This window comes from Podarcis raffonei, chromosome 15, assembly GCF_027172205.1.
Source record: "Podarcis raffonei isolate rPodRaf1 chromosome 15, rPodRaf1.pri, whole genome shotgun sequence".
Lineage (NCBI taxonomy): Eukaryota > Metazoa > Chordata > Lepidosauria > Squamata > Lacertidae > Podarcis > Podarcis raffonei.
Genome location: NC_070616.1, coordinates 32,355,439 through 32,377,247, shown reverse-complemented (window position 1 = coordinate 32,377,247; position 21,809 = coordinate 32,355,439). Strand labels below are relative to the sequence as shown.

The following is a 21,809-nucleotide window of genomic DNA, read 5'->3' as shown; positions in this document are numbered from 1 at the left end:
GATTATACGCTGGAACCCTCTTCATTATACAACAAATCATATAGGAAATCAGGAAGGTAAATATATCATGTAATGAGTGAGGAGTCCTACTTTCTGGAAGGTTTGGATGCACCAGAGTTCCCCCTGGGAATCAAGTTCCTGAATCAAGTAGGACTAGGCTCCTCACACCTCAGCTGATGCACACAGAGAGTTCATTCTTGGACAAACTCTGATGAATCAGTGGGACCACTGTCTATCATCTGATGATATTATAATGTGTATACTCTGTCAAAGTTGGTCCACAAGGTGGGGGTTGACTAATTGGCAGATTAAATATTGCTTTCCAGCTGCAGGATTCAGTCACATCTCTATCTGCCTGGCACCTCACATCACATATGATGTCAGGTTTGGGGCAAGTGGATGTGGTTTGGCAAAGCTCCACAGACCAGAGGTTCTCTACCCCAATCTAGCCCACTGCAAACTACTCTGACTGGAAGCACTCTCCCAAAAGCAGAGGTCTTACCCAGCACTGCTACCCAAGATCTTTAACTGGATGTAGAAGCTGCCTTATACCACATCAGACTATTGAACATCTAGCCCAGTACTGCCCACACTGAGCAGTGACAATTTTCCAGGTTCTCAGTCTTTCATAATCTGCTACCAGATTTTTGTTTTAACTGAAGATGCCAGAGATTGAATTTGGATCCTCTTCATGCAAAACATGCATTCTGCAATAAGCCACGGGGCCTTCCCAATTCCACAAACAGTTTAGTGCTCAGTCTTTTAAGTATTTTAAGTTGCTATACCGTCATTCAACCAGAAGAGTCACAAATTGAACACTTACACATAAATGACCTGAAAATCAGATGAACAGCCAGAGAATATTCAGGAGGGTTTCCACACACACACACACCCTAAACCGTAATGTATGCTGCAGTATAAAATGCACAGACAAAAATCTGAATGGTAACACCTACCTCCACTATGTCGAGATGAATCTGGAAGGACCACTCCAAAATTGTTGGTTGCCCCTTCTTGAATGACAGAGTGCTTAGGAATACCAACTGGTTGAGAGGGAGCCTGAGTATTTTTTGAGGAGGAGGTTCTTTCTAAAAGAGAATTATGTGCTCAGTGAGTGGAAGAAACCTTGCTATTCAGTCAATATCCTCTCCTATGGCATGTTTTGAACCAAGTAGTAAAGGTTTATAATCACACACATCCCACACAATTTTTATGCCATTTGAGAACAGCTTTCTGCCCCATGGAAATAGGCAGCAATACTATTGAACCTAAATGATATTTACACTACAGAAATCCCACTAAAACTGGATATGCCATGCTATTGATGGTACATCAGTTTAGCCTTTGCTATAGGACAGCCCGAATCTGCAAGTCTGTTTCAGTGGAACTTTGGGAAGTTCCCAAGGAAAGCATATTCTCATTGTGAAGAGATCCCAAAGTGCCCTTCTATGTATGAAAGAGCACAGCCTCCCAAGAGTGCAAGAAAGGTGATTTTGCCAATCTGCCTTCATTCCTGCAGCCAGCCAGCCACACAACTTTCAATACTCTTCCCAAGGGACCCCCACTCTACCAGAGTAAATTTTCCTAGGGGCTAAAGAGGAGAGGAGAAATTTGCAAAAATCACCTTCCTCCCCTTATATCAGCAAGTGCTGACATTGTTCTGTGAATGAAAGATCACTCACAGAATCTCAGGGTTCTACTCAGACTGCAGATCTATGTTCAATTCCTGAATCCTGGTTCAGAGCAAGTACTGGACATGGAGTTCCAATGAGACTGCAGCCACTATCTTTGGTTTTTTTTATAGGTCTCCGCAAATGGGAACTTTAGAAAAAAGCCCATCAACTGCAATGTATTTTGAGTACAAGCTTACTTACCTTTGCTAGTACGGAAAGTAAGCATGGAAGGCTGGCCTTCACCAGCCACATTTCTGGCTACCATCAAGACTTCATAGAGACTGGAAGGTTCCAGTTCTGAGAGAGAAAGTTCATTTTCGCTTCCAGGGACACGAACTGTATTCCAGTTGGTAACATTGAGATTATCATCCAACTGCAAAAAGGAATCACAAGAGGCTAAGAGCAAATTAACCCATATCTGAATCTGCTGCAGTTAAATACAGTAAAGGCAAGTGTAAATATAAGCTAATACCTTAGTTATTTCACTATAAGAAAGTGAAAACAAGTAACTGATGTGGAAGAGTTTTCTTAATGACTTTTCCTGCAAAGCTTAGAGCAAGCTTTAAGAGCAGAGACTTGAATGCATTGGGACATGGAGTTTCCTAATCTTGCTAGGGTTTTCTCCCCAAGCTTCTGGGCAGTATTTAAATTGGGAGGTTAAATTAGAAACTCCCAAGGCTCTATTTCATGTTGCCAGTAGCAAAAGAACCTGAAACCTCTGCATTCCTAAACAGCTACCTACATATCCAGATGGATGTATCTCTCTTTGGCCTAATATTAATATCAAATACCAGAGTTCTGTACTCTCTCTCTCTCTCTCTCTCTCTCTCTCTCTCTCTGTGTGTGTGTGTGTTTAACATAAGCCCTGTTTGTTACTAAAAATGATGGCAGTCCAACTCATCCAATATTCAAAAAAAGGAAGTGCAAAGTTTATCAAATATAGTGCAATTTGAATAAGTACCTTGCGATATTTCACAAAATAGGCATTAATTGGCTGACCACCATCTTTTCCAGGGCGCCATACAAGATTGTACTGATCTGGTTTAAGAGTCTGTGGAGGACTGAGAATGATTGGAGCTTCTGGTGGAGAAATGCCACTGGATGTTTTTTCTGTAGCAACTTCTTCAGTAAGAATCTCTGTTGGAGATGAACTTTGAAGGCCGGTATCGGAATCATAATCTCCATCTCCTTCATCGCTCTGGGCAATTTCCACAGGAGCAATTTCTTCTGCTTTTGTACTAGCTTCGTAGGAATCTACAGAAGGAAGCTGAAGGTTAGAGATATGCAGTGCTAGAAAAAGAGGCACCAGAACTCTCCACGAATGCTTCCCTTAATCTCTTATAAAGGCAATGGTGTCTACCTGAGAGATGCCAGAACTGAGTTCTGGCAAGTTCCAGCTGAAAAAAAGCCCTGAAGATATGCATGGATTCCAATGTTATTGGTTTACAACTACCATCAGCCCCAGCCAATAGCCAATGGCTAGGTATGATGGAAGTTGTAATCCAACAGCACCTGAAGGGCATCATTTTGGATACCCCTACCCTACAGAACATAAAATATTGCTTTGCTTTTTGATCTTTACCAACAAATATGAAAGACACATTCTTGTGGCACAGTGAGCCAGACTGCACATCACACAAAAGCATAATTAAATATAAAATAAAAATAAAACACTGATTTAACGTGAACAAGCACTGTGCACTGGCACACAAGTTAGTCATACCTTACTTTGCTCCTTCCCTGCTCCTGTGTTTTCCACGCCAGGAGGAAACAAACCACAGCCCTGGCTTAGCATTATGTATGAACTAACAGTCATCGTTTATTTCCACCAGACCAACCACAACTGTTAAGTCAAGAACCCTGGTTTCCATTCATGGGTTTGCTTGGCCAGAAACAAAGCATGATAAGCTGCACAATATGTATGAACAGCAACAGGCAGACGCTCCTGACCATCCATTAGATGTATGATTTGTCCAAATCCAATAAAATAAAAAGTTATCCTGACAGTACTTCAGCCAAAATATCTGCACACTATTGGAGCAGCAACTTGGATGCCACTTACCAACGGTAAGGAAAGCTTCGGAACGAGCAGTCCCATATTCGTTAATTGCTTCACAGGTATATTTCCCAGCATGCTCTGATGTAACAGGCTGAACATATAAGGAGCTTGATCCACTGCGAGACATGATGAAGTAGGTTCTGTCTGAAATGGAGTTGCCAGTTCTTGCTTGGGAGGATGACTTCCGTGATTTTGAATAAAGCACCTGTGAAGGATGGCTGGTAATCAGCCCATGACTGTTGTACCAACGGATTACAGGCGGAGGCAACCCAGTGGCATTGCAGGACAGCGTGACTGTGTCACCTTCTGCTACTCTGCTGTTTGCTGGCAGCGAGGTTATAGTTGGCTTGAAGCCTCTGTCTATTAAAAATATAAATATAAGATACAAACTCATATTATAATAAAATACTGTACTGTTCTTGCATATCCCGAAGCCAGCACAGTCATAAAGGGGGCCAGGGGGTAATATATGGACATCTATGCACATAAAAGCTAAGTAGACTGCTTTGGGCCACAAACACATCAGAACCCACTCATGCAGGTGCTGTGATTGTTAACTACTCTAGTAAAAGAATATTTAATATTCTGAAGAGAAAGAAACTGAAAGCTTTCAAATATGCTCCCTAAACTGACACATCAGCAAGATGTATTATCAGAATTCTATTATTTGAGATTCTGCATATATAAGTTTACAGCTGGAATTTAGTTTCAATTGGCAACATCATCAAAACCATTGGCAACACTCTCAACACCATGAAAACTAAGAGGCAAATAAATTTAGTCTGTCACAATCTCATAGCTCACACACTAGGTGGCCTATCAAAAATTGGCTAGTATTTGGTCAGTGGACTACAGCCTACTTTGTAACATAAGAGATGAGGTCTACCATTTTAAAGCGTAACTTGTTGATCAGAATAATTTAGGAGAATAATCCCAGGAAGCAACAGGTTATTTTCATGTTAGACTGAAAGATGTCAAAAAGAAAAGCAGAAGTTTATAAACAGAAGGGTGTGTGATGTGATTTATTTTTTTACCTCCTTGGGAATGAAGTCTCCCAGTAGACTGCACAAATCCAATGCCATTGTTGACTAAACACTGATACAACCCTGAATCTTCTCTGGTGAAACCATTAATTCTCAGCTTGTTTCCTGAAGGAAAGTGCCGTGAAGAAAGATGGACAGGAGCTGCATTATGGTACCAGGTGAGGTTAGGTGTCGGGTTTCCATGTATTTCACAGGAAAGATGTATATTTTTACCCAGGGACACTAACTGATCTTGCAATCCTTTTGAAATTGATGGCGATTCTAGAATGGAAAAGAAAATGTACATATGATATGCTGCTTTCATTCTGTTAATTTCACAATAGCATGCCTCATGGACCATAAATTTATTGCTTCAGAAAAACTTGCCAATCAAGCATTTTGCCACTGCATATCTTACCAAGTACATTTATACTGTAGTTTACATGTTTCACAACTCCGGACTTGTTATCCACCACACAGGAGTAATTTCCAGCATCTGACGTATTAATCGAGTCTATCATAAGATGAGAGTGAAGCATTCTCCACCTGCCTTTAGTGAGTACATCTTGGTCATCCTTATACCAATGGACATAAGAAACAGACAGCCCACTAACAACACATTCCAACATCAAAGGATTGTGCTGAGGTACTGCCAAAGTCTGAGAAGTGGTGGGATGAACAATGTGAAAGTTGTCTGAGGAAGAGCCTAGAAATTGAGAGAAAAGGATACATGAGTTCTTTTCAGTTGGGTGTTCAAGACTCTCTGGCTTCCTACATTCTCACCAAGGCATTATGTTTCTAAACCGTTTTATAAACATGCTAACATAACCACCCACTGTTGACCCTAGGCTGAATGAAGATGTAACATTTGATTGTACAGTAGTTTGTTCCCTTCAGCCTGGTTAAATTTCCAAACGTTTGCCAGGTATAGCCAAGCTAAACCTTAAGTAGTACACATTAGTAAGATCTGCTTATCACTTTTCCTTCTTTCTTCATTTCTCTGCTTGCAAACTGCTTTAACCATAAGAATCTACCTTACACGAAGCCAGACTATTGGTTTATCTAGCTCAGTATTGTTTATCATGTCTGGCAGCAGCACTCCAAGGTTTCAAGGTGTGGGCATTTCTTGGTCCTACCTAGAGAGGCCAACTTTTTCATGCAAAGCATATGCTCTGCCACTGAGTTGTGGCCCTTTGGAATGGTCTGCTTGATGCAGATGCAACTCTTTAAAAAGGTTAATACTAACTACAATTTACAAACACACTCCAAATTATGTTTTCACATCCATAATAATAATTTAGGTATTTAGATTCAATGCTTAACAATAGTTAAGGAAAACTGGTTATGCGTTGTGTGCATAGTACCTGATACTTTGACAGGGCTTCCTCTAAACTGAAGTTTTCAAAGTGCAAGGTATGAGATTAAGGGAACTTGCAGTTGTAGTCCTTGGTGGTTTATGCCCTATGATTTCATGGAACAATTTTAGTCCTATCACATTCAATACTCACTGCTGATTATGAGCTTATGTCCACTGGGTTCATGTTTAAGATCATCAGTGACTGGGTTATATGCTGCACACTTATAGAATCCTTTGTCATCTGAAGATACATTCAAAATTTGCAGATTTCCAGATGGGAGAATTAGGTAGTTTTCTAGAATAAAATTGGGTTATTATTAATTTAGTTGCTATGGATTGATTTTCTATTCAAGTGTGCAGATTAATCAGTGTTTACTGAAACAGAAAGATAATGTAATGACCAAAGCTCAAATTACTGTAGCAATTCCTAATGGTCAGGAAACAGACAGAAAGTGAAATCCCTCTATATATATATCTACCCAGAAATAAGTTCTATGCAGTTCCATGGGACTTATTCCTTGGTAAGGGTGCACTGGATTGCAGCCATTTAAATCATTTTATTACACAGAGTCTCACCTGTTGATTGTTCCAGCCATTTCCCTCGTACACGGAAACGAATATGTGCCTCTGGACTACTTTTTGGTGGCTTGCAACTGATTAAAGCAGTATTCCCTTCTTCCGCAACAATTGTGTTCCTCACTGAGGTCTCAAAATCATCAAGATCTAGAAGAAAACGTAGTTTTTTTCTTTAAAGGTTCAGAAAATACAGCAGGATCTACTTCCAAAGTTTTGGGTTTAATAACAATGGGGTGCTCAAGTCCTGATCAGAGGATATTTCTCAGGAGAGAATGTCAATGCAGTAACAATGAAGGAAAGCCTTAAGTTCATGTGTGTCCTTCCCCTCCCACTTTACTAAGCACAGAAACTAAAGTTCCAGCATACAGCCCAATTTGAAGTTTATTTTCTACATGCTCTCTCTCTCTCTGTGTGCACACACGTATGTGCCAGGGATGAATATATCTAAGTCTGAATCTCCATTGTTACTGTATTGACTGTCTCCTGAAGAGCACCATCTAAAAATTCTTCTAACCTTTTCGACCTCAACAATGCTATATGGGCAACCAGAGAATTTCAATTCTAAATGAAAGGTAGGATGAATTCATTCAAAGTATCATTAAAAAAACCTTTCAGTTATATTGCAGTAAGGCTAAAAGGAAAGGCTAAAATGCAAGAACTAGTGGGGTACTGTTATAAAATCAGATGCAAGAGAAAGGGCGTGCAACAAGAACATTTTGTTCCTGCAATGGAAGATAATTAGAATAGCAGAATAGCAATTCGACAATGTGTGGAATATAGTGTTGTTGTACAGTACTGCCATGACAGTTTTCATTGGCTAGGTTTGCACAGCACATTAAACCATTGTTAAAACAAATTATGACTGAGTTTGAATGAGCAGAGTTGCTGGTGCATACTGCTGAGAGTACAGATGTCTTCTTCCTCCCCTGCTCCTGCTGTACTGTTGGGAAATAAGCCATGATTTGGTATGTCATGTTATCTGAACCCACTCTTGTGGTTTGTTTCTCTCCAAATAACCTTGGCTTCCACATCTTGCTCCTTTGTAGAAAAACAACTGGGTTTGAACAACATGACAAGGATGAAGTGAAGTGCCCATGACTTCAGCAGCATGCATGAACATGCTGCTCCACACTGGTTTCTTTTAACTATGGTTTAATGTGATGTGTGAACTGGGCCACTGTTTTGTACAATTCTCAGCTTATGTTACAGAGCTGCTAGTTCACTTAAATGCCAATTCACCTACCAGTAGTTCCACCATTTTCACCTCCAAGTGGTACAGTACACTTAGATATATTCACAATTTATTGCAACCAGTAGAGTTTGTCAGTGCTAACTGACCTTTATAAGCTCTCAAGGGAATCCTGCTATGGGTCAATACTCTACAAAAACACTTACCTGTCTCAATTATGAGAAACTTTTCTCTTATGAGTATTTGGGATATGCTTCATACACACAGCATCTTTATAAAGGAGATTCTTTAACTCAGACTTAACAAGACAATTCAAGCATCTTACTTCTGATCCCCAAAAGCCAAATCACCCTCAAGTTGGAAATACTTTTGAAAACAAGAGGGGGAAAGGTTTTCAAAAGACAAATATAAGCATGGGATGATTTTGTTAAGATCTTTTAACTTTCATTTAAGATTGTATTTGCAAATCTAATTTTTTTACAGTTGATTATGGTTTATAATGTAAATTATGGCAATTCCCATGGAATTAACAAGCTTTGTTCCCCTCCCCTTTCAATTCAGGTAAAACTGATCAAACTTACACCATCTACCTAAAAACTAGGGGGTGTTTGGGTAGGCCTTCAGATAAAGATTTCTTCATTTAGCACTAACTCCCTTTCTAGAACTTGTTCATAAATTGCAATATGAGGACTGATTTTTACTGGAAGAAATTAGTAATAGTTTCTTTCTATATTATGTAGTTAACTTCAAGAGAAAAACACAAAATAGATACTTTGCTTTACTATGTGCTTCTAACACAGAGGTCACCCCTTTGTCCCAAATAAGGCATGTTTAAAGACACATAAATTCCTCCAAGACGTTAAATTCATGGATGTGGCAAACAAAAAAAATGGACAAAATAAAAGGAAACGTTATAAAAGAATAATGTGCTCAGTTTTACCAGAAATAAAACTATAACTTACAGGCAATAGATACTGTTGCAGGCCTGCTGATAATTGCACCAATGCTGTTATTGACTATGCATTGATATACACCAGAATTTGAAGGGCTAAGGGAGAAGATTGTAAGGTATCCTGGCTGTGAGTCTACTTGCTCCACTTTCTTGTGTAATTTCTCTCCATTGAATAGCCAAGCTACATGAGCTGTAGAGGGCTCAGCAGTACAATGAAGCTTTACAGTTGCACCAGGTTTCTGGATGGTAGAAAGTGGCTCAGAAACAAAGTGAGGAATCAAGTCTAGAAAAGAAAGACACACACACTCAGTGCAAACAATTCCTTTAGCTGTTAGCAGTTTTGAGTATGTATGAAAATGTGGACTAAACATTTGGTATGCTGCAGGATATATACAGTGCTGCAGTTTAGCCCAAAGGTCCCCAAAGCAGTGGAAAACATTAATACGTATTGATGCAAAAGAAATATGTAATAAAGGTACAATATAGAAAACACAACAATCAAAAGAATATAAAATAGTGTCAGGATTTTCAATAGGCAACATCATGGGGGGGGGCCATAGAATTTTTTAAAAAATGTATCTCCTACAAATACAGACCAGTTTATACTATTTCTAAATTTATATCCAACCTCAATATTTGTGCATTTGTTACTCATAAGCACTACAGATTGGAACAGAAAACTATTTTGAAGTTAAACCTTAGCGCAATATGAGCATTTTTACCACTCTCAAAATCAAGTACAGTGCTAGACTGACAATGCAGAAACCGCTTTCATTACAGTGAAGCCATACTATTTAATATACAACGACCTCTGATCACCATATGTGGTATCATCGAGTTTAATTCTAAATCCTTAGACTGATTTTTTAAAAACTCAGTTTTAAATACAGAAAGTAATATAATATTTTGGCTTGATTATCAGATATTAACAGACACTTCAGGTACTTATATCCAGGAAGGTCTTTCTGATCCAATTTATCCGTCTGTATCATTGATATGAACAGATCCACACATGTGGCTCACTTTTTCTGCTTCTTGTAAGTATACTGTATCTCTCTTTAGAATCCATACTAGTGGGCAGTCTTTGATGGCATGTATCCACGCGGGTGGCACTGTGGGTTAAACCGCAGAGCCTGGAGCTTGCCGATCAGAAGGTTGGCAGTTCGAATGGTTAGGTTGTGCCCAAGTGAGGAGCACATGATATAGGGGCATGGCAACAGAGATCAACCACCAAAATGTCTGGAGGAGAACATTAGGTATATATGACAGTTTTGGAAGGTGAACTTACCTGAAGCTGTAGTTGAGAAGCAAATGGTAACTATAAGAAAAAGTAGTTCTTGTAAAGGTCCAGGATCAGGATGCATAGTGCCAAGTTAGAAAGTGTTGTGGCAAAGAGCTTCAGATTAATGAGAATCACTGAAGAGCCTACAAAAGAATAGGCATGTTATTATTATTATTATTACAATTCATTTATTAATACTGTAGCCTTCTAAGTATAATTTGTCTCAATGTGATTTACACATAAGAAAATTAAAAACTGTTTAAAACACAAAAACAAATACATTTAAAAAAATACTAAAATCCTAACAAGTGAACACTTGTAGTAAAGACCCATTTATCCACCTGGATAAGCCTATCAGAACAAAAATGTCTTTAATGGTTTCTTGAAAGTACAGATAGTGGACACTTGTCATATCTTAACTGGAATGCTATTTGATAGAGCAGGGGCGGCCACACTATTATTTACTCAATCTGTACACTACATCCATAGATCTCTGGGTGTTTCACAACATAAAAAACAAGATTAAGTACACAAAATACATTTTTAAAATGAACAAAAATAAAATAAACCAATAACCCCCCTCCCCTCCTTCAGATCGTATAAATCTTTCATCTTTTAATATTTACAAGTGTGTAAATATGATAACTGTTTTACAAAAGGAAATTCTCTCAGATGTCTTTTGTCTAGTTGGCTTTTGTTAGTTTTTAAGATCTAAAAATAAGGTTGGTTATTTCTTCAATCCATAATTGCTACAGTACCATTTCCACATACTTATACTAACAAGAAGGAAGGAGCGACACACATTGGAGCATACTATTTAGGTATTTATTTTATTAATACTGTTTTTCATCTGTTTTTCAGGTATGAAACTGTCTTGTTCCATTTCCAGCTCCTGGGTTTCGCCTCAGCATCTCTCAGTGCTAGGAAAACTCTAACCTGCCCTTCCAATGCATTTGCTGTTGTAAAGGCAGTACACAATAGGTAAAAACAGGAAAAAATCAAACCTACTACTACCACAAACCAATATAGCAGCAGCAGCAGCAACGTTGCTAAAAAGGCTGACATAGCAGATAAAAGTAATCTAAAACAAGGGTTTGCCACATTAAATTCATTAATCAGGTATGTCAAATGCCTGCAGAATAGAAGCATTCTGATGGGACAGTAAGATGAGGCCAGAAAGATTGCATGAATAAGATGTAATATGGTACAGCCAAACAGATGGTGTCGTGAGAATGATACACTGAAGGTCGTTTGAGGGAAGGCCTACTTCCTTTCTGTCAGTTGGAAAGGAGTGGGGCAAGGGGAAAACCACTCAGACCCGTGCTTTCTAGGAACAACACAAGCAGAAGTGTGGATGAGCCCTATGTTGCTTTCCTTACCAAAGAAGGCCATAAGAGATCTCCAAGTTGCTCAAGGGAATTCAGTTTTTAGGAGTGAAGTCTTTGCATGTGTTCAACACACTGCATTTACATTTTCAACTCTGTTTTAAACAGATGTTGCATACTTTTCACTAACTGTTTCCAACTGCAATACAGTTCTGGTGTTCCTGAAAGTCATTTTAGGATGAACAACATGCCTAAAGAGGTGGGTGGGTGTAAAGGTGTCCTGTAGTGTTTTTGTTTACTCCAGAGGTATTGCTAGCACCAAATCTGTCAATTATTTTCCATGTCTAGTAAGGAAAGGTTTTTTTAAAAATGGCATAAAATGAGGTATATAATTGCTGCATTAGAATGTTCAATGTAGAAGTGAACTATACTCAACCAGCAGGAACTCAACATTTTATATTACCATTTGCTGGGTAATTTTCTTACTGAAAAGAGAAAAACTCACATAAATAATCCAAGGTATTTAGTTCATTTTTATTTGTGATCCTTTAGAGTTCAAGCTGTACAGATGGAAATAACTGTATAGAAGAGTGCATTTGCTTGTTTTTCATGTATTCAGTAGTATAACCACCTGAGCAGCATGTGAGAAGTAAACATTTAGAGAACTTTAAAAGGATGAGAAGCAGTGTTTTCTCTATCTGCCAAATCCTTCTACCATCTATTTATGTAAAGAGTGTAGTTGAAACTACACTCAACATTATCAACTTTACCCAGTTATTTCACAGGCTTTGTATACAAAAAAATTTCAAAAGTCATCCAGTAGACCATATACATATCTATGCTATACACGCCCTTTAATGTATTGATTTTCTAGGAGTGTCTTTATTTTTAAAAATCGGTGTTGTATTAAATGAAACATGGTTTACAAAACATCAGTTGTATTCACACAAGAAACCATCCAATGAAATAAACAGTCTAAAGTGGACTTTTGTGTTTTTTGTTGCTACATAGTCAGGCTTTATGCTCTTAATCCTGCTTCTCAAAAATGGCTACAAAATGGCTCATATTGGACAATGCATGTGGTGGTAAGCACTGTGCACAAATGAAAGAAAGTTTTACAAAGGGAGAGACACACATGCAGAAGGGACTAAAAGAAAAAGGTAGAGGAAGAAAAGGGTAGAGGAAAATCAACAGTTTGATACTGCCAGAATGAAGACACCTAGGATCACTGGCCTTCCCTCGTGAATATTCTGGCTGGAATAGAACCTGTGAAACTAACTCAATGGTCCTTAGTGCTCTGGTAAGTGAGGGAAGCCAGTGGCATCTTCTTCATACAACTGCAGTCACAGGTCCTCGTAGTTGGTGTAGAGTTCTTTCCATTAGGGAGATGGAAAGAAAATATGGCTGATGGCTAGGGCCAGGCTAGTCTTCCCTTTGCCATGGTGCTCTGGGATGGAGGGGGTACAACCTCCCAGTGGTCCTCACTCTTCTGGCTAGTGATAGAGGGCAAAGCATACTTACACTTACAAGTGAAGTCAACCATATGTTACATTCTCCAATGCTTTTAATTCTAAAAGAGCAAGGTCACACCCTCACCATAAAGCACTCATATCAATTTAACAGCCATGACTTCCTGCAAAGAATCCTGGGAAATGTAGTTTGTTTTAAGGTGTTGACCTCACAGACCTGCAATTACCAGCACCCTGAGCAAACTTCAGTTCCCAGGATTCTCCATTACCCGCCCTGAGCCTTGGCTGGGGAGGGCAGGGTATAAATAAAAATTACTACTACTACTACTACTACTACTACTACTACTACTACTACTACTACTACAGTATACGAACTTTAAATGTAAGTTGTGGGTGTGACCTAGGTTTCTAGCCCATATATTTTGAAGGTAAGTTTTAATGTGGTGGGCAATGCCTTATAAAAATCCATGATTCCTGAATGCTTGCCATATTAAATTTTCAGTGGAGCATGAATGCTTATTAAAATGTATTGTGAAAAGTAGAAGAAGCAGATTCACACAACTTGTACATGTCACAAATTTTACTGTTTGCTATAAAACTGAACATCCAGAAAACACCCAGTACTATTTATAGCAACATGTTTAATAAGAGAAAATAAATTATTTTGCTTTTCAAGAAGTTTACTTTATGATGGCTTATTAAAGAATTTCTTTACTCCCACTTTCTTTTCATCCAGTAACCACTTAAGTGGCTTTCTGTCCTGAATTTATTTCTTATTGGCAGATTAGATTCCATATAAAACAAAATGTCATGTATGTTAATTTCTCTAACAGAAAACAGTAATTCACAAACACAAAGGGCTTCTGGTTTAAGGATCACCTCAATCAGGGCAGCTAAGCACTCATCATGAACTACATTTTGGCACGGTATTTATTTACAAAAGCATTTCTATTTTTGAGGGCAGCAAAATATTCTGCTTTTCTACCATTTGGTCTATGAGGCAGCTTACAAACAAAGCAGTATCAAACATCAGTAGAATTCTAACCATTTCCCAAGTAACAGCTGTGTTAGTCTTTTGTGGTTCTGGCATAAGTATTTGTTGTCTTTAGTCCACCTCATCAAACATATGAAGTGTTACTTCAAGTTACAGGTAGATACACACATATTTACACGCATATACCCCATTGAGAGGGACTGTAAAAACTGAGGTCAAAGGAAAATGAAATGCAGAAAACATAGACAGTGATCATTACATACTTGACAGTGGTAATTCTCAAAGTGTAGATGATGACAGAAGTTCTGGCATTGGAACACTATTCTGCCTCTGAAATCCCTTTGCTTTAGGATGGGCACTTTGAGGTCATTTACAGAAATACCCCCCATAATGTCATTTCTGGTGTCAGATTTGTGTTCACATATTCTTTTGCACAGAGATGGGTTTTTCCTCTGTAGAATGCAAAAGGGCATTGCGGGTAGATTTTTCAGTTTGTTTATTAAAACATTTCTATTCCACTTTTCATTTACAGAAAGAAATACCAAAGCAGCTCACACAATAATAAAATGCAACAAATCCAATAAAAATAATCAGTACAATCATCCCAATGGCCAGTATTAGTAATATTAAGGGTCAGGGAAAAGATGAACAGATATGTCTTCAAATCAGTGGCAGAAACACCCCAAGGTTAGTATTTCCCTGATTTCAGTGAGAAGAGCATTTCATGTGGTAGGTGCCACAAAAGAGAAGGATTTCCTTGTACAACCAGCAATTGGATCTCTGTGGTTCATGGTACAATCAGGAGGGTTCCATCTGCAGACTGCAGTGAGTGACTGCAGTAACTGCAAGTCTGTACAGGAGAATGGAGTCCCTCATATATCATACTGAGAGATAAGCAGGTGAATTCTAACAAGTTCAATATTTTGTTTTTTAAAAGTAAAAATAAGTAGACAGTCTAACCAACCAATATTAATTGCCATTAAACTCAATAAGCAGCAAAGTCTTCACACTGTACTGAAAAGACCACAAACTTGACACACACACACATATATCCCTGGGAAGAGTTCCCTACCTGGGTTGCCACTACTAAAAAGACACCCTCCCTGATCACAGGTGTCAACTTGAATAAAATATTGAGGGGGCCCAGGTAAGCCACAACCTGCATAACTGATCACATGACATGGCACATGCACGCCATTTGAATGGCAATGCCAATCAACCTTCAAGGGCCCGCCTCCCTCAAATATTTTATGGGGGGGGGGCTAAAGGGACCTCAGCCTCTAGGAGATGGTCCCTATGTCCCTGATAGTTACTCGTCTCACTTCATTTCAGAGAAATATTGACTATGACCAACTTGACTGGATTTAATCAGTGCATTATTGACCCTAGGCAACTGCCCAGTAAAGCTGAAGAATCATGTCATTAAGATGGAAGACATAAATGGAAGTGTGTACCATATGCCTATTGGGGCTGATCTCACTCTGATGATTCTTGTATATATTATCACCCTGGAGACAGTGTGGATCCTGGAAGGACCCTACAACAATTAATCTGCTAAACAGAAGAACAGTTCCCCAGGTTCACCTTCTTGAACCTCCCAGCAACATCCATAATCAATGGTATCAAAGTCGACTGAAAGATCGGGGGGGGGGGATAAATATTCATGGTACCCAGATCTCTACAACAGCATAGGTCATCTACCAGGGTAACCACAGTACTGAAACTCAGCCTGAAGATGAAAGGAAAGGCCAACAACTTTGTTAAGTGACAGGTGTCCTTTCATTTGTCATCACTGATATCTCTATTGATCATTTCAAGAGGTCAAGATTTAATGAGTCTACAGACTGAAGTCTGCTCATCTATACAAGTTGTAAATCTTCAAGAAAGAGGCAGCATGAGATGTTACATTTATTTCAGTCACAGAATATTATTTTGGACATTAATCACAATTTCTAATATTCCAAAACCTGGATCATTCCTTATTCCTTATTTACTATGTTAACTGTCCATAGTGAACAAAATTCAGAGCTGGAAAATTTACTGCAGAATCGAATCATCACTATTTATATTTAGCTTTAGTTCAGAATTTCCAGTCAAATGAGTGAACAATATTTTTAGAGATATTTGCAGGAAATTCTGCAGTTAACATCACAATTCAAACAAATATTTTCAGATCATTTTCTGCACATACATTGTTTTGTACCATCTATATATCTAGTGATGTCTGCAATGGAATATATTTTAGGCCCTTCTACTGATGTGCTTAAACAAATAAGCAAATCATCCACTAAAGTAGCACCAAGTTTAAAAAAAAAAGAAGCAAAAATTAGTAAGATCATGATTCCATTCCTAGAAGCCAGACAATATTGCTTTTGTTACCCCAGCTCTAAAATGAGCTTTTGATAAGTGGCTAATTTGCTTTAGATGAATTACAACAAAGCTTCTTTGCCCTTTGAGAATATTAACTGAATGAATAATAATCCATCTATATGGCACTCAACAGTGTTCAACACACTTCAGGTACATTTTTTCTTGTCATAATGAAGGAAGGGACGGTTTAGCTCTGTCACAATATAGATTCCAATAAAGATTGCTTAAGCAGGTTTGGCTTGTGACACTGGTCAAGTTTGCAATATAGATTGCCTGAGCAAGCTTTGGCTTTAGATTCCAATAAAGATTGCTTAAGCAGGTTTGGCTTGTGACACTGGTCAAGTAAAGAATAAGAGGAGCCACGTAGGCTCAAAAGACAGGGAAATGGGTAAGGAACGTGCTTAACGTGATTATCCTCCTAAGGTGTGCCTATAGGTTGGCAATTGGTGATTGGTGGAAGGAAGGTGTACCTATAGGTTGGCAATTGGTGATTGGTGGAGAAATGTGTACCTACAGTATAAGAATGCCTGCCAAATGCCATGTATTTACAGCCAGTGTATTTTCAGGAGCTATCCAACTGGTTGTCTCTGTGTACAAAATGTCTTTGTACACAGATTTCAATAAACTCTTTTTCTCCAAAGAAGATTTTGCTTTCCTGGTACTTTTGTTCCCTCCAAGGTCCGGGGATGGCGTGGCTGATGGATCCCTAGGTAAATAAGGCTTCATTTCTTTGGGGGCTCGTCCGGGATAAGCCCCCTCCCCAAATATGGACCGGAGGGCCAGGCTCAACCAAGGTGAACAGCTCAGCAGCGTTTGCAGGCTCCCGTGCGCACCCCGCCTGTTTCGTGGGGGGAGCCAGCCACACTGTCCTGCAGTGGAGACATCTTGTTGAGGGAGAAAAACAAAGAGGACGGCGCCGAGGGGAAGGGAATCCGCAGCGGAAAAGGTAAGCCCGACGGAAAGGGCAGCCCGACGGAAAGGGCGAGGCCTGATCAGCCTCACCTGGTTATGCAGTAGAGTGCAGCCAGGAAGGGAAAAAAGGGCGTGGCAGGTGGGCCACCAGGAATAAAGGGGATTGGTTGCGCAGTAGAGTGCCAGCCACCAGGAAAAAAAAAAGGGGGGGGGACTGGTTGTGCAGGAGAGTGCCACCAGCAAAAATTTGGAACAGAAGAAGGAGGGAAAATTATTTTGGTGTGTTTTGTGTATTGCATGCTGAAATTATTTTGGTGTGTTTAGTGTGTTACATGTTGAAACTATATTGATGTGCTTTGTATGTTGTATGTTGCATGTCAGATACTCTAGTGACTGAATTGTCAAGTGTGGGCCAGGGCTTAGTGTCCCCCTTGGCCGAGCGATTGTAGGGCTGTAGTGTGTGGAGTGTGAAAGAATTTACAACCTGTTAGGAGCAGAGTATCTGAAGAAAAAAAAAAAAAAAAAAATGGGGTCTGGGGCAAGCCAATATAGTCCTCTGGAATGTTTTTTTAAACAACTGGAAAGCAGCCACAAAGCATGATGATTGGGGAAATTGAGAAGACAGAGGATTAGGACATTGTGTGAAGTTGATTGGCCCCAACAAACTAATTGGCCATCGGAGGGCAGTCTTAATTTGCAACTAATCAACCCACTGTATCAAAATATCTTGAACGTCCACCCAGACCAGATCCCCTACATTTCTACTTGGAAAACCAATGTAGAAAAGAACCCATCATGGTTGAAAGCCTGCCGAGGCGACGCCCCACAAAGTACAGTTTGTGCAGTTCGACCGGCAGGGAAGTCAGAAAGGCCCCCAGTGATACTAGACCCAGAAGATGAGGAGGGAGGAATTATTAAACCACCTCCACCCTATGCTTCACCAACTGCCCCTCAGGCAATTCCACCAGGCCCAGGTCCCCAGGCACTGGGAGGAGCTGGTCCCCAGCCCAAACCCAAGACTGATGAGTCAGAAGGAGAAGAGGATGATGAGAATGAAGAGTTTGTAGAAAGATTAGTCAAGCAGCTTTGTTGAGACTGGACAGCGGAAAGCAGGCTATGCAGTGGTAGCCCTGGAAGACCAGGTGATCGAAGCAAAGTCACTCCCCGCCTGGAACATCGGCCCAGCTGGCAGAGCTAACTGCGCTTACCAGAGTCCTGAGCCTGGCAAAGGGACAGAAGATAAACATTTATACAGATTCTAAGTATGCATTCCTGACTTTACATGCCCATGGAGCCTTATGGAAAGAAAGAGGTTTGCTTACCTCCAGAGGAAACCAGGTGGCCCACCCACAAGCTCTATTGAACCTTCTGGATGCTGTATGGGAGCCCGAGGCAGTGGCAGTTATCCATTGCTATGGCCACAAGACTGGAATGTTAACTCCATATGCTAGCCAAGATATGCAATTGAATAACTATGTACAGTCACTCTCCCAAGTTCTCTCCTGTTTCAACAGGTGGACCCAGGCTCGCACCTCATGTGTGTTAACTGAACGGTTCCATCAGTTCGAGCCAGGTGATGAAGTGTGGGTGAAAGACTGGCAGCGAGCCCCCCCTACAGCCTTGCTGGAAGGGACCATACACTGTGCTACTTTCTACACCTACTGCTGTGAAGGTTGCTGGCATCACCCCGTGGGTCCACCATACTCGAGTGAAGAAAGCTATTTCAGACTGGACAGTTACACCAGATCCAGAGAACTCCCTCCGGCTGACTATCGCCAGACGCCTGGCAGACGACCGCTCTGCTGATATCACACCGGAAGCTGATATCTCTACGCACAGCTGAATAATTGGATGGGAGGGGCGCCCGCCGGGAGCACCTCCAACGTTCCAGCCTTGCAGCCTTTGTTCCCTGATAACGTCCAGAACCCTGAACGAACTTTAGTATGCATTATATGGTGTGAGGAGGAAGCAGTGGGGATTTTGACACCAAGCATTTGCAGTTTACAGGCGGCTACCTATTCGTGTGGGTGTGTAGTGGCCCATCCACCGTGGGTACCCTCTCCTTGGGGGGCAAGGTTATCCTCCACCCATCAGGGGTACCATCATCCCCCGGGGATTGAGGGGTTTTATCTCCACACCATAGGGTTTGACACTTGGAGGTATCCCCGACCTTGTTTCCCTAACCAACTCGAGCGTCCGGGTAACCCCAACCCCCCTTCCAGACCCATACCATGACTGATCTGTGGTGGGAAGAGCCCTGGCATTCTTGGCGTTAGTGGGTGGGAGTTATCTCAACTGCCCTTGTCACGTGGATGTCTCTCTCTTTTTTTTTGCTGGCACGAGCGCCATAGAATTTGCGGGAAGAAGCGTCCCTCCTCCATCCCACTGACAGTTCTCCTTCTCTTCCTAGTTGGGGAACCCGCCTGCGCTCTGGCCCAGGGGGAAGTAGGGTCCTGGATCTCCCAGGTAAACATTACCCGTATCATGGTCACGCGGGGCATCCACAACCCTTACAACCGCTGGCTGCAAACGGCAGAAATGGTAGCTAAGGAGGAGAATAGGACCCGTTGCCTTGTTTGTGCCTTGGGACCTCTGGATGCGGCTGGGGGCATGCCCCTGCTTCCGTTGCCTCTTAATCGGACCCGAATCCAGTATACTGGAAGTAAATTCCAGTGGGGCCCATACTGGAATCATCCCTATCCCCTCCGGGTTTATCGGATTCCCGGATGGTTCTGTGTCAACCAGACCAAAAATGCCACCCTTGGACACAATATAACTTTTACTGGGCGCTCCTCATGCAAGTGTACGTGTAACCCCACTGATACCACTGAGTGTGGCGGAGCCTGCACCAATTTAAATCTTTTAGCTTTTAGTTCTATGGGTGACCATATGGCCACCCAGAACAAGGATCCTGTATATTGGATTTGTGGGACAAAGGCTTTCCACCACCTCCCCAACGGTTGGTGGGGCAATTGTTATCCAGCCTTCCTTTTACCCCCCATGTGGCTGCTCCCTACCACCTTATTTCCCCATCGCAATCACAGATCTGTTGATATCATGAATATAGCCTCAGGGAGCAAGCAGACGTGGGGAAAGGATGAATGGCCACCTGAGCGAATAATTGCCCACTATGATCCGGCCTCCTGGAACCCTGATGAGTTAGTAGCAGGTGCCAGAGAGCCCATGTACAATCTAAATCGCATAATCCGACTCCAGGCAGTAGTAGAGATTGTGGCCAATGCAACGGCCACCGCCCTTCGCCTTGTTGCTACCCAGCTGGATGAGACCCGCACTGCTGTCCTCCAGCTGCGTTTGGGAATGGACTTTATTCTGGCCAAACAAGGAGGATTTTGTGCTGCCCTCAACCTGACTGGGGGAGCATGCTGCTTCAATATTTCAGATCATGGTGAAGCCATCCGTAATCTAGCCGCAAGTATTGAGAAGGTGGCACACGTCCCTGTACAAATGTGGGAAGGATGGAATATGTCTTGGCTAGATAAGCTTTTGCCAAATGGGTGGCTCAGAGGAATGTTTTTTTTATGCTCTTAGGACCAATTTTATTTTTATTGCTTCTTTGCTTCTGTATTCCCTGCTTGGTGCAATGCTTGCAAAATATGGTGCACAAAACAATGTCGCGCATGATGGGTCCCCGAGTGATAGCTTTGATGCGTGAATACCAGCCTATTGCCTTGGACGAGCCAGAAGGCTGTCCAAAAGAAGAGGAGGGAATGAAGGAAGGGACGGTTTAGCTCTGTCACAATATAGATTCCAATAAAGATTGCTTAAGCAGGTTTGGCTTGTGACACTGGTCAAGTTTGCAATATAGATTGCCTGAGCAAGCTTTGGCTTTAGATTCCAATAAAGATTGCTTAAGCAGGTTTGGCTTGTGACACTGGTCAAGTAAAGAATAAGAGGAGCCACGTAGGCTCAAAAGACAGGGAAATGGGTAAGGAACGTGCTTAACGTGATTATCCTCCTAAGGTGTGCCTATAGGTTGGCAATTGGTGATTGGTGGAAGGAAGGTGTACCTATAGGTTGGCAATTGGTGATTGGTGGAGAAATGTGTACCTACAGTATAAGAATGCCTGCCAAATGCCATGTATTTACAGCCAGTGTATTTTCAGGAGCTATCCAACTGGTTGTCTCTGTGTACAAAATGTCTTTGTACACAGATTTCAATAAACTCTTTTTCTCCAAAGAAGATTTTGCTTTCCTGGTACTTTTGTTCCCTCCAAGGTCCGGGGATGGCGTGGCTGATGGATCCCTAGGTAAATAAGGCTTCAATAATACTTTAAAAATCCATGAATGTATGTCAGTACTATCTACATATTATGGAAGTGAGGGGTGGAGAGCTGAGAGAGGCAGCAAATGACACCACCAGTGCAAGTCAATGCCTTTGAAAAATGGAGGATTTTAAAATTTTGCATGACAGAGAAATTTCAACTTATGAAAGTTGCTTACTTCATTCTGTTGCAATTTCAGAGTTTTGTATGCTCTTAATCTGTACATAACGTTGTGTGAAGAAACATCTTGTCACACTGCCCCCCTTGCATCAATGAAAACCCATTTAGATTCCACTACATCTGTCAGGAACAGCACACGTTTTTAAAAGTGAAAATTGATCATTAA

At 40.9% G+C, this 21,809-nt stretch overlaps 1 protein-coding gene across 6 annotated transcripts in view; it reads right to left on the bottom strand.

Annotated features, from left to right (window-relative positions):
• CDON (cell adhesion associated, oncogene regulated) overlaps window positions 1-21,809 on the bottom strand; it is a 119,592-nt gene that overhangs the window by 23,768 nt on the left and 74,015 nt on the right. For 5 of the 6 annotated variants that reach the window (XM_053367825.1, XM_053367823.1, XM_053367828.1 and 2 more), the window contains 10 exons: window positions 10,117-10,253; window positions 8,839-9,111; window positions 6,688-6,834; window positions 6,263-6,406; window positions 5,173-5,460; window positions 4,767-5,036; window positions 3,736-4,092; window positions 2,635-2,927; window positions 1,875-2,046; window positions 957-1,088 (listed from right to left, as the gene is read on the bottom strand). In XM_053367825.1, the coding sequence (XP_053223800.1) occupies window positions 957-1,088; window positions 1,875-2,046; window positions 2,635-2,927; window positions 3,736-4,092; window positions 4,767-5,036; window positions 5,173-5,460; window positions 6,263-6,406; window positions 6,688-6,834; window positions 8,839-9,111; window positions 10,117-10,192 (2,152 nt within the window). In that variant the 5' untranslated portion in view covers window positions 10,193-10,253. The remainder of the gene's footprint in view (window positions 1-956; window positions 1,089-1,874; window positions 2,047-2,634; window positions 2,928-3,735; window positions 4,093-4,766; window positions 5,037-5,172; window positions 5,461-6,262; window positions 6,407-6,687; window positions 6,835-8,838; window positions 9,112-10,116; window positions 10,254-21,809) is intronic. The other variant, XM_053367827.1, reaches the window with a different exon arrangement.